This window comes from Scyliorhinus canicula, chromosome 1 (assembly GCF_902713615.1).
Source record: "Scyliorhinus canicula chromosome 1, sScyCan1.1, whole genome shotgun sequence".
NCBI lineage: Eukaryota > Metazoa > Chordata > Chondrichthyes > Carcharhiniformes > Scyliorhinidae > Scyliorhinus > Scyliorhinus canicula.
Window position 1 is genome coordinate 165,534,032 of NC_052146.1, and position 17,810 is coordinate 165,551,841.

Genomic DNA, 17,810 nt, shown 5'->3' on the forward strand with positions numbered 1-17,810 from the left:
CAGAGTCACTAACCACCATCCTTTGTTGTATCTTTAGACTAACAGTACTAAATAAATAGATTGCAGAAGCACATAGGTTTAATGCAACATTAACAGAGGTTTATTGGCTATGTTCCACCACCCCACCTCCCCCACACCACCTCACCCCAGCAGCGGCGCTCAAGAGCTTTCCCCAGTCACAACGGGTCATGGCTGGGGACATTGACGACATTGCCTGGGTGCTGGCTGACCTGAGCCAGTCACAGAGAGACCTGGCCATGGCCATATGCCCCATGGTCTCTGGCCCCGGCACCCGTCAATCCTTCAGGGGCCTTGGGTGGTCCGTGTGATGCCCTGCCGGTTGTGGTTGGAGGTGGAGGGAGAGGTTTGGGGATGGGGAGGTGGAGTGGGTGCACCCATATGGCCGGTGTCGCTCTCGGGCCACAGTGGCCAGTCATTGAGGTGTGCAGCTACCTTGCCGGCCATGGAAATGATGGTCTGTGCTTGGACACCCCAGCGGTCACCCCGATGTCACGGCTCAACCCTTGGGCACTCCGCTATTTCCCCCAGCCCTGGCAGATGCCCCCAGCCAGCCATGTCAGTGGCAGGACCGGCAGCCTATGGTTGCACCTCTGGGAACATATCCTACCTCCTCTCTCTCCCACAGCAGCAATGGCACCTGTTTCCCGATTTTTAATACCCCAAGTGAACCTTGCCATCGGTAATTTCCCCTGGCGGAGGCGGAGCATTATAGGAGCCCCGGAGAATACCAAGACGGCCCGTTAATGATATGCCAATGGGGTTTACTGTATGTGTGGCTTCGAATGCATTCACACCACTGTTGAGGCACCGGAGCACGGCATTCCGTCGGGCGCTTGGCGCCGACCACGATTATCAGATCTCTGCCCGATCGCATTTCCCAATTCTCCTCTGCTAACAGAGGATTCCGCCCAACGCCCTTCCCGCCTTACTTCTCTGGTGCAACACAACTAATAACTAGTATTTTAACTTGGTCATTTACCTATATATACACAAATGCAGGCATCAGTAGATTATATTGTAATAATACGGCCAATAAGATAAACGATCAGGTGGGTGTCTATTTCTTACTTTTTGCCTCCACACTTCTGGGACTTTGTTATTCCCAACCTTAGATGTATTTTTAGATTCTCCAGTAGATGTCTCTACCCTGGAAGGTGTTAAAGTCTCATTTCCCAAGGGAAGACAAGTAGTAGCAGGTAACACTGGTGCAATCCCTTCTTCTGTAGATGGATTAGATGGTGTTCCACAGGGATCCGTGCTCGGACCACTGATGTTTGTGATCTACATAAATGACCTGGAGGAAGGTATAGGTGGTCTGATTAGCAAGTTTGCAGATGATACTAAGATTGGTGGAGTTGCAGATAGCGAGGAGGACTGTCAGAGAATACAACAAAATATAGATAGATTGGAGAGTTGGGCAGAGAAATGGCAGATGGAGTTCAATCCAGGCAAATGCGAGGTGATGCATTTTGGAAGATCAAATTCAAGAGCGGACTATATGGTCAATGGAAGGGTCTTGGGGAAAATTGATGTACAGAGAGATCTGGGAGTTCAGGTCCATTGTACTCTGAAGGTGGCAACGCAGGTTGATAGAGTGGTCAAGAAGGCATACAGCATGCTTGCCTTCGGGGCGGGGTATTGAGTACAAGAGTGGGCAGGTCATGTTACAGTTGTGTAGAACTTTAGTTCAGCCACATTTGGAATACTGCGTGCAGTTCTGGTCGCCACATTACCAGAAGGATGTGGATGCCTTGGAGAGGGTGCAGAGGAGGTTCACCAGGATGTTGCCTGGTATAGAGGGTGCTAGCTATGAAGAAAGGTTGAGTAGATTAGGATTGTTTTCGTTGGAAAGACGGAGGTTGAGGGGGGACCTGATTGAGGTCTACAAAATTATGAGAGGTATGGACAGGGTGGATAGCAACAAGCTTTTCCCAAGAGTGAGGGTGTCAGTTACAAGGGGTCACGATTTCAAGGTGAGAGGGGGAAAGTTTAAGGGAGATGTGCGTGGAAAGTTTTTTACGCAGAGGGTGGTGGGTGCCTGGAATGCTTTACCAGTGGAGGTGGTAGAGGCGGGCACGATAGCATCATTTAAGAAGCATCTAGACATGTATATGAATGGGCAGGAACAGAGGGAAGTAGACCTTGGAAAATAGGAGACAGGCTTAGATAAAGGATCTGGATCGGCGCTGGCTGGGAGGGCCGAAGGGCCTGTTCCTGTGCTGTAATTTTCTTTGTTATTTGTTCTTTGTTACACAGTCAGGTGCGATGGAAACCATGATCTCTTGAGGTAGTTTTGGTATTGGCACACTAACGCATGTTGACAATAATTGGTCGCATGGCATCTCCATACGAGCTTGTCTGTTGTTTGGACTGTGCCAGAAATTGGCTCAGTCTCAGCCAATACCTTCCCACACCATGCCTGTTTGGTGCACAAGATATGTAAGAGTTTTAATAGGGTTCCCAGATTCTGAATGAATTTTCCATAGTACTTGATTAACCCTAGGAATTACCTAAGATGAGTGACATTCATTGGTGGTGGAGCTTTCATCTTTTTAGGTGCTTTGTATAGACCCTTACTGTCACTTACATGTCCTAAATATTGTCTGGATGTCAGAAAGAAATGGCATTTATCTTTCCTGACACAAAGCCCATGTATTGCAGGCATTTCAGTGTAGCTTCTAAGTGCCATAAGTGTTCTTGTTCATTGATGCCAGTTATAACTGTATTATCAAGGCAACACTGTGGCCCGGTAAACCACTAAGCATCTGGTCCATTGATCATTGAAATAAAGCTGGTGCTGACGTTATTCCGAAAGATAATCTCTTACTGCGGAATAGGTCTTTGTGAGTGATGATGTTGAGATTCAGCTGCCACATTTAATTGCAGGTAGGCCTGAAATAGGTCAATCTTGCTGAACTTCTGTCCTCCTGCTAGACTTGCGAACAAATCTTCAATCAATGGTAGTGGGTATTGAAAGGAAAGAGAAAATGCTGGAAAATCTCAGCAGGTCTGGCAGCATCTGTAGGGAGAGAAAAGACCTAACGTTTTGAGTCCAATGACTCTTTGTAGTGGGTATTGATCCATGCATAAAACCAGATTAATTATTGTCTGTCTACGTAGATATGAATTGTACCATCCTGCTTCGTGACAGGCACAGTAGGGGTTTCCCAGTCACTAGTAGTGACGTGTTCTGAAAGTCCTGTTTCCATAAGTCTCAGGAGTTCAGTTTCAACTTTCTGGACATATAGCATAAAGTACGTCTCTAGACTTGAGATATTTCGGCTGACTATTTTCATTAATCGTCAGGGACACTTATACTCCTTTCATGGAGCCCAGTGTGTCTTCAAAAATACTGCTGTATTATTCCATAGTGGTCTGTGAGGCCGGCTTTTTATCAACAAAGCTGGTTACAGGGCTCCAATTCATTTCAATCCTTTCCAACCAAGAAAGGCCAAAGAGAGCTAGAAAACTTCACCACCTCGCATCGAGTGGTAGTTCTGTAGTTTGTCCACTTAGCTCAATCTTGGCTATGATGGAACGTCTCGGTGGCATTATTTCCTCATTATAGGTCCTTAAGATCACATCTGTTGACTTGAAAGGCAGATGATGGGGGCTATATGAATATGAATGATTAGGTTTCTGTTTGTAGATGGTCTCAGGAATTAGACTCAGCCCCCATATTGACCTTCGGTTTGATAGGTTGTTTATTCAGTTTTGGCACTACCCAAAAATGGTGTGACTCACCCTGACCTAAAGGCACGTTCAGCTTCAGTTCTTTGTCAGCTTCACTGCTTGTTGTTCTTTTCTTCCACATTGTGAATTTTAAATGGTTTCTGTGTCTTCAAAAAACAAGGAACAATACAGCACAGGAACAGGCCCTTCGGCCCTCCAGGCCTGCGCCAATCGGGTGTATCTAGACCAATCACCTGTATCCTTCTATACCCGTCTATTCATATGTCTATCCAGATAAGTCTTAAAGGTCGCTAATGTATCTGCCTCAACCACCTCACTTGGCAATTCATTCCAGGCCACCACCACCCTCCATGTAAAAAAGCCTACCCCCGGACATCTCCACTGAACCTCATCTTGAACTTGTGCCCCCTTGCAATTGTCATTTCTGTCTTGGGAAAAAGCCTCCAACTGTTCACCCTATCTATACCCCTAATAATTTTATAAACTTCTATCATGTCGCCCCGCAGCCTCCGTCTCTCTAGGGAGAACAATCTCAGTTTACTCAATCACCTTTAAACATTCTTCTCTGGAGAAGTTATTTTACTCCAGCAAGCTCTTGCTGTGTGGCCAGTTCTGCCACAATGTTTACATTGACTGCTCTTCCTCCAGCAATCAGTCTGTGATTGGCCCATTTTTGCACAGTGATGACTCCTATTGCTGGGTAGGAGTGTTCTGGACGGAAACCAGTTTATGGATCCTTGTGCTCACTCCGAGCTGAGAAGCCTCCTTAACTGTGAGCTCCATTGAAACAGTAACATCCAATGCAGTCTTCAGATTTAGGTTTAACTCTGGTAATAATCTTCTCTGAATGGCCTTATTTTGCAAACCACAAACTAAACAATCTCTAATTGTGTTGTCAAACAAGTCACCAAATTTTCAAAGCTCTGCAAGTCGGTGGAGGGATGAACTGCATAATAGTATCCCTTCTAAATGATTCCTTTGTTGAAATCGAAACCTCTCCACAATAATTAGCGCCTTTGGTGCATAATGGTCTTGTAATAGTTCAACTAATTCTTAATACATCTGATCCCCAGATTTCTCGACTGAACCAAACTTCTTAACAAATTGAAAGTTTTGCTTCCAGTTGTACTTAGGAATACAGGGACATTAATATCTTCCAAACTCTTATTGGCTCGAATATAATAATCGAATCTTACTGAGTATGATTTCCAGTTCTCTGAGTCTTCATGAAATGAACACATCGCGCCAAAATTTGATGCCATTTATGAGCCTCTCAGCATGTTCTCCAAATTTCCTTTAAATTATAGGTTGATTTAAATACAATTGCAACAACAATTGGTAACTGCTTTAATTTGCATCACAACCTGTAGAATATATTGGTCACTAATCCTTTCCCATCAGGGTCACTAAGCCCCTCCCATCAGGGTTACCCCCTCCCATCAGGGTCACCCCCTCCCATCAGGGTCACTAACCCCCTCCCATCAGGGTCACCCTCTCCCATCAGGGTCACCCCCTCCCATCAGGGTCACTAACCCCCTCCCAACAGGATCACTGTCCCCCTCCCATCAGGATCACCCCCTCCCATCAGGGTTACTAACCCCCTCCCATCAGGATCACTGACCCCCTCCCATCAGGGTCACCCCCTCCCATCTGGGTCACCCCCTCCCATCAGGGTCACTAACCCCTTCCCATCAGGGTCACTAACCCCCTCCCATCAGGGTCACTAACCCCCTCCCATCAGGGTCACTAACCCCCTCCCATCAGGGTCACCCCCTCCCATCAGGGTCACTAACCCCCTCCCATCAGGGTCACTAACCCCCTCCCATCAGGGTCACCCCCTCCCATCATGGTCACTAACCCCCTCCCATCAGGATCACTGACCCCCTCCCATCAGGGTCACCCCCTCCCATCTGGGTCACCCCCTCCCATCAGGATCACTAACCCCCTCCCATCAGGGTCACCCCCTCCCATCAGGGTCAGCCCCTCCCATCAGGGTCACTAAGCCCCTCCCATCAGGGTCACTAACCCCCTCCCATCAGGGTCAGCCCCTCCCATCAGGGTCACTAAGCCCCTCCCATCAAGGTCACTAACCCCCTCCCATCAGGGTCACTAACCCCCTCCCATCAGGGTCACTAACCCCCCTCCCATCAGGGTCACTAACCCCCTCCCATCAGGGTCACTAACCCCCTCCCATCAGGGTCACTAACCCCCTCCCATCAGGGTCACCCCCTCCCATCAGGGTCACCCCCTCCCATCAGGGTCACTAACCCCCTCCCATCAGGGCCACCCCTTCCCATCAGGGTTACCCCCTCCCATCAGGGTCACTAACCCCCTCCCATCAGGGTCACTAACCCCCCTACCATCAAGGTCACTAACCCCCTCCCATCAGGGTCACCACCTCCCATCAGGGTCACTAACTCCCTCCCATCAGGGTCACCCCCTCCCATCAGGGTTACCCCCTCCCATCAGGATCACTAACCCCCTCCCATCAGGATCACTAACCCCCTCCCATCAGGGTCACTAAGCCCCTCCCATCAGGGTTACCCCCTCCCATCAGGGTCACCCCCTCCCATCAGGATCACTAACCCCCTCCCATCAGGGTCACCCCCTCCCATCAGGGTTACCCCCTCCTATCAGGATCACTAACCCCCTCCCATCAGGGTCACTAACCCCCTCCCATCAGGGTCACTAACCCCCTCCCATAAGGGTCACTAAGCCCCTCCCATCAGAGTCACTAACCCCCTCCCATCAGGGTCACCCCCTCCCATCAGGGTCACTAACCCCCTCCCATCAGGGTCACTGACCCCCTCCCATCAGGGTAACTAACCCCCTCCCATCAGGGTCACTAACCCCCTCCCATCAGGTCACTAACCCCCTCCCATCAGGGTCACTGACCCCCTCCCATCAGGGTCACTAACCCCCTCCCATCAGGGTCACTAACCCCCTCCCATCAGGGTCACTAACCCCCTCCCATCAGGGTCACTAACCCCCTCCCATCAGGGTCACCCCCTCCCATCAGGGTCACTAACCCCCTCCCATCAGGTCACTAACCCCCTCCCATCAGGGACAGCCCCTCCCATCAGGGTCACTAACCCCCTCCCATCAGGGTCACTAACCCCCTCCCATCAGGGTCACTAACCCCCTCCCATCAGGTCACTAACCCCCTCCCATCAGAGTCACTAACCCCCTCCCATCAGGGTCACCCCCTCCCATCAGGGTCATTAACCCCCTCCCATCAGGGGCACCCCCTCCCATCAGGGTCACTAAACCCCTCCCATCAGGGGCACCCCCTCCCATCAGGGTCACTAACCCCCTTCCATCAGAGTCACTAACCCCCTCCCATCAGGGTCACCCCCTCCCATCAGGGTCACTAACCCCCCTCCCATCAGGGTCACTAACCCCCCTCCCATCAGGATCACTAACCCCCTCCCATCAGGGTCACTAACCCCCTCCCATTGGGGTCACTCCCCCCCCCCCCCATTGGGGTTACTCACCCCTCCCATTGGGGTCACTCACCACCACCCCTCCTACCCCCCATTCAGAGTCACTCATGTGAATTTCATTCACCATGGTCTGGATTCTCCACACCCTGAAGCCAAAATTGCGTTCGGCGAAGGTGCGGAGAATCCCTTTTGGCGCACAAAATCGGGGGTGGCGCCGGTTCTTCGATTCTCTGACCCCCGAAAATCGGCGTACTCGACGCCGAGTATCCACCGCCTCAGGCCATCGCCTGAGGCCCTCCCCGCGATTCTCCTCCCCGACCGGCCGATTTCCCAACGGCATGGACCTCTCATGGTTCCACCGTCCGGGATCCACACGTGGTGGCTGCCGGGAGTTCGGGGTCGCCAAGTCGGGGCAGGGTCAATCGGAGAGTAGGTGAGCTTCATTCGGGGCTGGGGTCTGCGTGTGTGCGGGCGGTCTGGGAAACGCAAGTGGTCGATGCGGGGCACTATTTTACCGGTCCGGGTCCACAGTTTTCACATAGTCCCAAAAACGGAGAATCCAGCCCAATTAAAGAGAGAAAACAAATCAGTAAGTACCATCGCTCTTATTCGAATTTTATTGAACATTACATTTTTATTCAACAGGATAAGGAAATAATGAAAGAAGTGATGGAGAATGGGCCTGTACAAGGTAGGAGACACAGGGTTAAGATTCTGTTCATCTTTCAGCTGGGGGGATGGAGAGGTCTATAAACAGACTGTAATATCAAGAGAATACACTCCAGTGTAACATTCTGATATACTCCACACCCCTCACTGTAACACTCTGATATACTCCACACCCCTCACTGTGACACTCTGATATACTCCACACCCTCACTGTAACACTCTGATATACCCCACACCCCTCACTGTAACACTGATATACCCCACGCCCCTCACTGTGACGCTGATATACCCCACACCCCTCACTGTAACACTCTGATATACTCCACACCCTCACTGTAACACTGATATACCCCACACCCCTCACTGTAACATTCTGATATACCCCACACACCCTCACTGTAACATTCTGATATACTCCACACCCTCACTGTAACATTCTGATATACCCCACACCCCTCACTGTAACACTCTGATATACTCCACACCACTCACTGTAACACTTATATACTCCACACCCTCACTGTTACATTCTGATATACCCCACACCCCTCACTGTAACACTGATATACCCCTCACTGTAACACTCTGATATACCCCACACCCCTCACTGTAACACTGATATACCCCACACCCCTCACTGTAACACTGATATACCCCACACCCCTCACTGTAACATTCTGATATACTCCACACCCTCACTGTAACACTCTGATATACTCCACAACCTCACTGTAACACTCTGATATACTCCACACCCCTCACTGTGACACTCTGATATACCACACACCCCTCACTGTAACACTCTGATATACTCCACACCCTCACTGTGACACTCTGATATACCACACACCCCTCACTGTAACACTCTAATATACCCCAAATCCCTCACTGTAACACTCTAATATACCCCAAATCCCTCACTGTAACACTCTGATATACTCCACACCCTCACTGTAACACTCTGATATACTCCACACCCTCACTGTGACACTCTGATATACTCCACACCCTCACTGTAACACTGATATATCCCACACCCCTCACTGTAACACTCTGATATACCCCACGCCCCTTACTGCGGCACTCTGATATACCCCACACCCCTCACTGTAACACTCTGATATACCCCACACCCCTCACTGTAACATTCTGATATACTCCACACCGTCACTGTAACATTCTGATATACCCCACACCCCTCACTGTAACACTGATATACCCCACACCCCTCACTGTAACATTCTGATATACTCCACACCCTCACTGTAACATTCTGATATACCCCATACCCCTCACGGTAACACTCTGATATACTCCACACCCCTCACTGTAACACTGATATACTCCACACCCTCACTGTAACATTCTGATATACCCCACACCCCTCACTGTAACACTGATATACCCCACGCCCCTCACTGTGATGCTGATATACCCCACACCCCTCACTGTAACACTCTGATATACTCCACACCCTCACTGTAACACTGATATACCCCACACCCCTCACTGTAACATTCTGATATACTCCACACCCTCACTGTAACACTCTGATATACTCCACACCCTCACTGTGACACTCTGATATACTCCACACCCCTCACTGCGACACTCTGATATACCACACACCCCTCACTGTAACACTCTAATATACCCCAAATCCCTCACTGTAACACTCTAATATACACCAAATCCCTCACTGTAACACTCTGATATACTCCACACCCTCACTGTAACACTCTGATATACTCCACACCCTCACTGTGACACTCTGATATACCACACACCCCTCACTGTAATACTCTGATATACTCCACACCCTCACTGTGACACTCTGATATACCCCACACTCCTCACTGTAACACTCTAATATACCCCAAATCCCTCACTGTAACACTCTAATATACCCCAAATCCCTCACTGTAACACTCTGATATACTCCACACCCTCACTGTAACACTCTGATATACTCCACACCCTCACTGTGACACTCTGATATACCCCACACTCCTCACTGTAACACTCTAATATACCCCAAATCCCTCACTGTAACACTCTAATATACCCCAAATCCCTCACTGTAACACTCTGATATACTCCACACCCTCACTGTAACACTCTGATATACTCCACACCCTCACTGTAACATTCTGATATACCCCACACCCTCACTGTAACACTGATATACCCCACGCCCCTCACTGTGATGCTGATATACCCCACACCCCTCACTGTAACACTCTGATATACTCCACACCCTCACTGTAACACTGATATACCCCACACCCCTCACTGTAACATTCTGATATACTCCACACCCTCACTGTAACACTCTGATATACTCCACACCCTCACTGTGACACTCTGATATACTCCACACCCCTCACTGTGACACTCTGATATACCACACACCCCTCACTGTAACACTCTGATATACTCCACACCCTCACTGTGACACTCTGATATACCCCACACTCCTCACTGTAACACTCTAATATACCCCAAATCCCTCACTGTAACACTCTAATATACCCCAAATCCCTCACTGTAACACTCTGATATACTCCACACCCTCACTGTAACACTCTGATATACTCCACACCCTCACTGTGACACTCTGATATACTCCACACCCCTCACTGTGACACTCTGATATACCACACACCCCTCACTGTAATACTCTGATATACTCCACACCCTCACTGTGACACTCTGATATACTCCACACCCTCACTGTAACACTCTGATATACTCCACACCCTCACTGTAACACTGATATATCCCACACCCCTCACTGTAACACTCTGATATACCCCACGCCCCTTACTGTGGCACTCTGATATACCCCACACTCCTCACTGTAACACTCTAATATACCCCAAATCCCTCACTGTAACACTCTAATATACCCCAAATCCCTCACTGTAACACTCTGATATACTCCACACCTTCACTGTAACACTCTGATATACTCCACACCCTCACTGTGACACTCTGATATACTCCACACCCTCACTGTAACATTCTGATATACCCCACACCCTCACTGTAACACTGATATATCCCACACCCCTCACTGTAACACTCTGATATACCCCACGCCCCTTACTGTGGCACTTTGATATACCCCACACCCCTCACTGTAACACTCTGATATACCCCACACCCCTCACTGTAACACTCTGATATACCCCACACCCCTCACTGTAACATTCTGATATACTCCACACCCTCACTGTAACACTCTGATATACTCCACACCCTCACTGTGACACTCTGATATACTCCACACCCCTCACTGTGACACTCTGATATACCACACACCCCTCACTGTAACACTCTGATATACTCCACACCCTCACTGTGACACTCTGATATACCCCACACTCCTCACTGTAACACTCTAATATACCCCAAATCCCTCACTGTAACACTCTAATATACCCCAAATCCCTCACTGTAACACTCTGATATACTCCACACCCTCACTGTGACACTCTGATATACTCCACACCCCTCACTGTGACACTCTGATATACCACACACCCCTCACTGTAACACTCTGATATACTCCACACCCTCACTGTGACACTCTGATATACCCCACACTCCTCACTGTAACACTCTAATATACCCCAAATCCCTCACTGTAACACTCTAATATACCCCAAATCCCTCACTGTAACACTCTGATATACTCCACACCCTCACTGTAACACTCTGATATACTCCACACCCTCACTGTGACACTCTGATATACTCCACACCCTCACTGTAACATTCTGATATACCCCACACCCTCACTGTAACACTGATATATCCCACACCCCTCACTGTAACACTCTGATATACCCCACGCCCCTTACTGTGGCACTCTTATATACCTCACACCCCTCACTGTAATACTCTGATATACCCCACACCCCTCACTGTAACACTGATATACCCCACACCCCTTACTGTAACACTGATATACCCCACACCCCTCTCTGTGACACTCTGATTTCCTCCGCATCCCTCACTGTAACACTCTGATATACCCCACACCCCTCACTGTGACACTCTGATATACCCCACACCCCTCACTGTAACACTCTGATATACCCCACTCCTCTCACTGTTACACTCTGATATACCCCACACTAGCACTCTGATATACCCCATACCCCTCACTGTAATACTCTGATATACTCCACATTCCTCACTGTAACACTGATTTACCCCACACCCCTCACTGTGACACTCTGATACACTCCACACCCCTCACTGTAACACCCCTCACTGTAACACTGATATACCCCACACCCCTCACTGTGACACTCTAATATACCCCAAATCCCTCACTGTAACACTCTGATATACTCCACACCCTCACTGTAACACTCTGATATACTCCACACCCTCACTGTAACATTCTGATATACCCCACACCCTCACTGTAACACTGATATACCCCACGCCCCTCACTGTGATGCTGATATACCCCACACCCCTCACTGTAACACTCTGATATACTCCACACCCTCACTGTAACACTGATATACCCCACACCCCTCACTGTAACATTCTGATATACTCCACACCCTCACTGTAACACTCTGATATACTCCACACCCTCACTGTGACACTCTGATATACTCCACACCCCTCACTGTGACACTCTGATATACCACACACCCCTCACTGTAACACTCTGATATACTCCACACCCTCACTGTGACACTCTGATATACCCCACACTCCTCACTGTAACACTCTAATATACCCCAAATCCCTCACTGTAACACTCTAATATACCCCAAATCCCTCACTGTAACACTCTGATATACTCCACACCCTCACTGTAACACTCTGATATACTCCACACCCTCACTGTGACACTCTGATATACTCCACACCCCTCACTGTGACACTCTGATATACCACACACCCCTCACTGTAATACTCTGATATACCCCACATCCCTCACTGTAACACTCTAATATACCCCAAATCCCTCACTGTAACACTCTGATATACTCCACACCCTCACTGTAACACTCTGATATACTCCACACCCTCACTGTAACACTCTGATATACTCCACACCCTCACTGTGACACTCTGATATACTCCACACCCTCACTGTAACACTCTGATATACTCCACACCCTCACTGTAACATTCTGATATACCCCACACCCTCACTGTAACACTGATATATCCCACACCCCTCACTGTAACACTCTGATATACCCCACGCCCCTTACTGTGGCACTCTGATATACCCCACACTCCTCACTGTAACACTCTAATATACCCCAAATCCCTCACTGTAACACTCTAATATACCCCAAATCCCTCACTGTAACACTCTGATATACTCCACACCTTCACTGTAACACTCTGATATACTCCACACCCTCACTGTGACACTCTGATATACTCCACACCCTCACTGTAACATTCTGATATACCCCACACCCTCACTGTAACACTGATATATCCCACACCCCTCACTGTAACACTCTGATATACCCCACGCCCCTTACTGTGGCACTTTGATATACCCCACACCCCTCACTGTAACACTCTGATATACCCCACACCCCTCACTGTAACACTCTGATATACCCCACACCCCTCACTGTAACACTCTGATATACCCCACACCCCTCACTGTAACATTCTGATATACTCCACACCCTCACTGTAACACTCTGATATACTCCACACCCTCACTGTGACACTCTGATATACTCCACACCCCTCACTGTGACACTCTGATATACCACACACCCCTCACTGTAACACTCTGATATACTCCACACCCTCACTGTGACACTCTGATATACCCCACACTCCTCACTGTAACACTCTAATATACCCCAAATCCCTCACTGTAACACTCTAATATACCCCAAATCCCTCACTGTAACACTCTGATATACTCCACACCCTCACTGTGACACTCTGATATACTCCACACCCCTCACTGTGACACTCTGATATACCACACACCCCTCACTGTAACACTCTGATATACTCCACACCCTCACTGTGACACTCTGATATACCCCACACCCCTCACTGTAACACTCTAATATACCCCAAATCCCTCACTGTAACACTCTAATATACCCCAAATCCCTCACTGTAACACTCTGATATACTCCACACCCTCACTGTAACACTCTGATATACTCCACACCCTCACTGTGACACTCTGATATACTCCACACCCTCACTGTAACATTCTGATATACCCCACACCCTCACTGTAACACTGATATATCCCACACCCCTCACTGTAACACTCTGATATACCCCACGCCCCTTACTGTGGCACTCTTATATACCTCACACCCCTCACTGTAATACTCTGATATACCCCACACCCCTCACTGTAACACTGATATACCCCACACCCCTTACTGTAACACTGATATACCCCACACCCCTCTCTGTGACACTCTGATTTCCTCCGCATCCCTCACTGTAACACTCTGATATACCCCACACCCCTCACTGTGACACTCTGATATACCCCACACCCCTCACTGTAACACTCTGATATACCCCACTCCTCTCACTGTTACACTCTGATATACCCCACACTAGCACTCTGATATACCCCATACCCCTCACTGTAATACTCTGATATACTCCACATTCCTCACTGTAACACTGATTTACCCCACACCCCTCACTGTGACACTCTGATACACTCCACACCCCTCACTGTAACACCCCTCACTGTAACACTGATATACCCCACACCCCTCACTGTGACACTCTGATATACTCCACACCCCTCACTGTAACACTCTGATATACCCCACACCCCTCACTGTGACACAGTGATATACCCCACACCCCTCACTGTAACACTCTCATATACCCCACTCCTCTCACTGTAACACTCTGATATACCCCACACCCCTCACTAACACTCTGATATACCCCCTGCCACTCACTGTAACATTCTGATATACCCCACACCCCTCACTGTAACTCTCTGATATACCCCACACCCCTCACTGTAACTCTCTGATATACCCCACACCCCTCACTGTTAAACTCTGATATACCCCACACCCCTCACTGTAACACTCTGATATACCCCACACTCCTCACTGTAACACTCTGATATACCCCACACCCCTCACTGTGACACTCTGATATACTCCATACCCCTCACTGTAACTCTCTGATATACCCCACACCCTTCACTGTAGCATTTGATATACCCCACACCCTTCACTGTAGCATTTGATATACCCCACACCCCTCACTGTGACACTCTGATATACCCCACACCCCTCACTGTAACTCTCTGATATACCCCACACCGCTCACTGTAACACTCTGATATTCCCCACACCCCTCACTGTAACATTCTGATATACCCCGCACCCCTCATTGTAACACTCTGATATACCCCACACTCCTCACTGTAACACTCTGATATACCCCACACCCCTCACTGTAACATTCTGATATACCCCACACCCCTCACTGTAACTCTCTGATAGACCCCACACCCCCTCACTGTAACATTCTGATATACCCCACACCCCTCACTGGAACTCTCTGATATACCCCACACCCCTCACTGTAACACTGATATATCCCACACCCGTCACTGTAACTCTCTGATATACCCCACACCCTTCACTGTAGCATTTGATATACCCCACACCCCTCACTGTAGCATTTGATATACCCCACACCCCTCACTGTAGCATTTGATATACCCCACACCCTTCACTGCAGCATTTGATGTACCCCTGGTCAATGGTTATTTCATTCCAAATACACCATCAGGAATCGCTGTAGCTTAATGTGATGCCAAATAGTTTAGGAGATAGGTTTGTTCAGAGGCCTTGACTCCAACAAACACAATTGGTGAGCAAAAGACCAAACAATGAGCTCAGGGTCATGTTCTGATTGTACAGATGCATGCAGGACCAAAATGATGATTAGCACTGCTGCCTCATAGCGCCATGCACATGGGTTCAGTTCCGGCCTCAGGTGACTATGTGGAGTCTGCACGTTCTCCCCGTGTCAGCGTGGGTTTCCTTCGGGTGCTCCGATTTCCTCCAACTGTCCAAAGTTGAGCTGGTAGGTGGAAATGGCCATTATCAATGCGCGGAGATACGGGGATAGGGCTCTTTCAGAGGGTCAGTGCAGACTCAATGGGCCAAATAGCCTCCTTCTGCGCTATAAGAATTCAATGGATTCATTGGCCAGTTACAAGAGCCAGAATCAGGATGTATCATTGCTGTGTGATTCAGGTTACAGTTGATTGTGATATGCTGATAGCTTCTGTTTTCAATACCTTCAGGTATTTTGGGGTTGTCCATGTTACGCTGGGAAGGGCTGCTTTGGGTCAGATATTATCATGTGCCTGATGCCGATCACGATTCCATTCAAATTTCAGGTCATGTCGTCAGCGCCACAATATTATCAACAAATGGAGAGTAAATTCTGGTCAATTTGTCAATGAGAAAACTGGGAATAATGTGGCCAGAATGACCATTTACAGGATGCACACAGCTGTGCACTGCCATGGCAGCATTAATAGTCAGTAGGTATTACAGTGGGACAATGACGGGGTGTGGTGGAAATTTGCTGAGATCGTGGCAGGATTATGATAGAGCAATGGTAAAAAGAGATGAAGAAGACTAGAAGACCAAAGGAAATTAGCACAGGAGTAGGCCATTCAGCCCTTCAAACCTGCTCCGCCATTTAAGGGCAGCACGGTGGCCTAGTGGTTAGCACAACCGCCTCACGGCGCTGAGGTCCCAGGTTCGATCCCGGCTCTGGGTCACTGTCCGTGTGGAGTTTGCACATTCTCCCCGTGTCTGCGTGGGTTTCGCCCCCACAACCCAAAAATGTGCAGAGTAGGTGGATTGGCCACTCTAAATTGCCCCTTAATAGAAAAAATAATTGGGTAATCTAAATTTATAAAAAAAAAAAACCTGCTCCGCCATTTAATAAAATCATGGCTGATCTAACACTAACTAAATTCACTTTCCCACCTCCGTCCATAACCCTAATTTCCCGACTGATTGAAAACCTATCAATCTCGGCCTTAAAAACGTTCAAGGGCTTGGCCTCCACAGCTCCTTGGGGTAAAGAATTCCAAAAGGTCATCACTCCTTGAGAGAATAAACTCTTCCTTAAATCTGTCTTAAAAGAGCTCCCCCCTATTCTGCGACTATGCCCGCTCGGTCCTACACAGTGGGGCTACAATTAGATTACGGTGGGGTTGTGACAGGTTTGGTAAGGTTACAGCATGATTATGCTTGTTCAGTGCTGGGTTTACAGTGGGAATATGATCAGGTTCCAGCAAGGTGACAGTGGGACTGTGGTAGAATCATGGTGAAGCTAAGATGAGGTTCTGGTGAGATTGTAGAACGATTACTGACACATCTCCTATGTTCTCACACAGCATTGATGGAGGTACATGAAGATCTCTTTGTGTACAGAAGTGGAGTTTACAGACACACACCAGTGATGGCTGACAAACCAGAGAAATTCCGTCGACATGGGACTCACTCAGTTAAAATCACAGGGTAAGGAATGATCAGTGTGGAGAATTCCCGGCTGGGTCACTGTCTGTGTGGAGTCTGCACGTCCTCCCCGTGTGTGCGTGGGTTTCCTCCGGGTGCTCCGGTTTCCTCCCACAGTCCAAAGATGTGCGGGTTAGGTGGATTGGCCGTGCTAAATTGCCCGTAGTGTAAGGTTAATGGGGGGATTGTTGGGTTACGGGTATACGGGTTACGTGGGTTTAAGTAGGGTGATCATTGCTCAGCAAAACATCGAGGGCCGAAGGGCCTGTTCTGTGCTGTACTGTTCTATGTTCTATGTTCTAATTGGTCCAAATAATGTGAAACCAGTAAGAATGATCGGTAATTAACATGAATTGAAAACAACAACCTCATAATATAACAATTATTGGCAGTGGGGCAATTGTACACAACCTTCCTCAATGCAATA

The 17,810-nt window shown here is 48.4% G+C and overlaps 1 protein-coding gene across 1 annotated transcript in view; it reads left to right on the forward strand.

Annotated features, from left to right (window-relative positions):
* Positions 1–17,810, forward strand: part of tinagl1 (tubulointerstitial nephritis antigen-like 1) — a 212,999-nt gene that overhangs the window by 135,640 nt on the left and 59,549 nt on the right. Inside the window, exons 9-10 of the mRNA XM_038802144.1 lie at positions 7,803–7,848; positions 17,263–17,386. Coding sequence (XP_038658072.1) covers positions 7,803–7,848; positions 17,263–17,386 — 170 coding nt within the window. The remainder of the gene's footprint in view (positions 1–7,802; positions 7,849–17,262; positions 17,387–17,810) is intronic.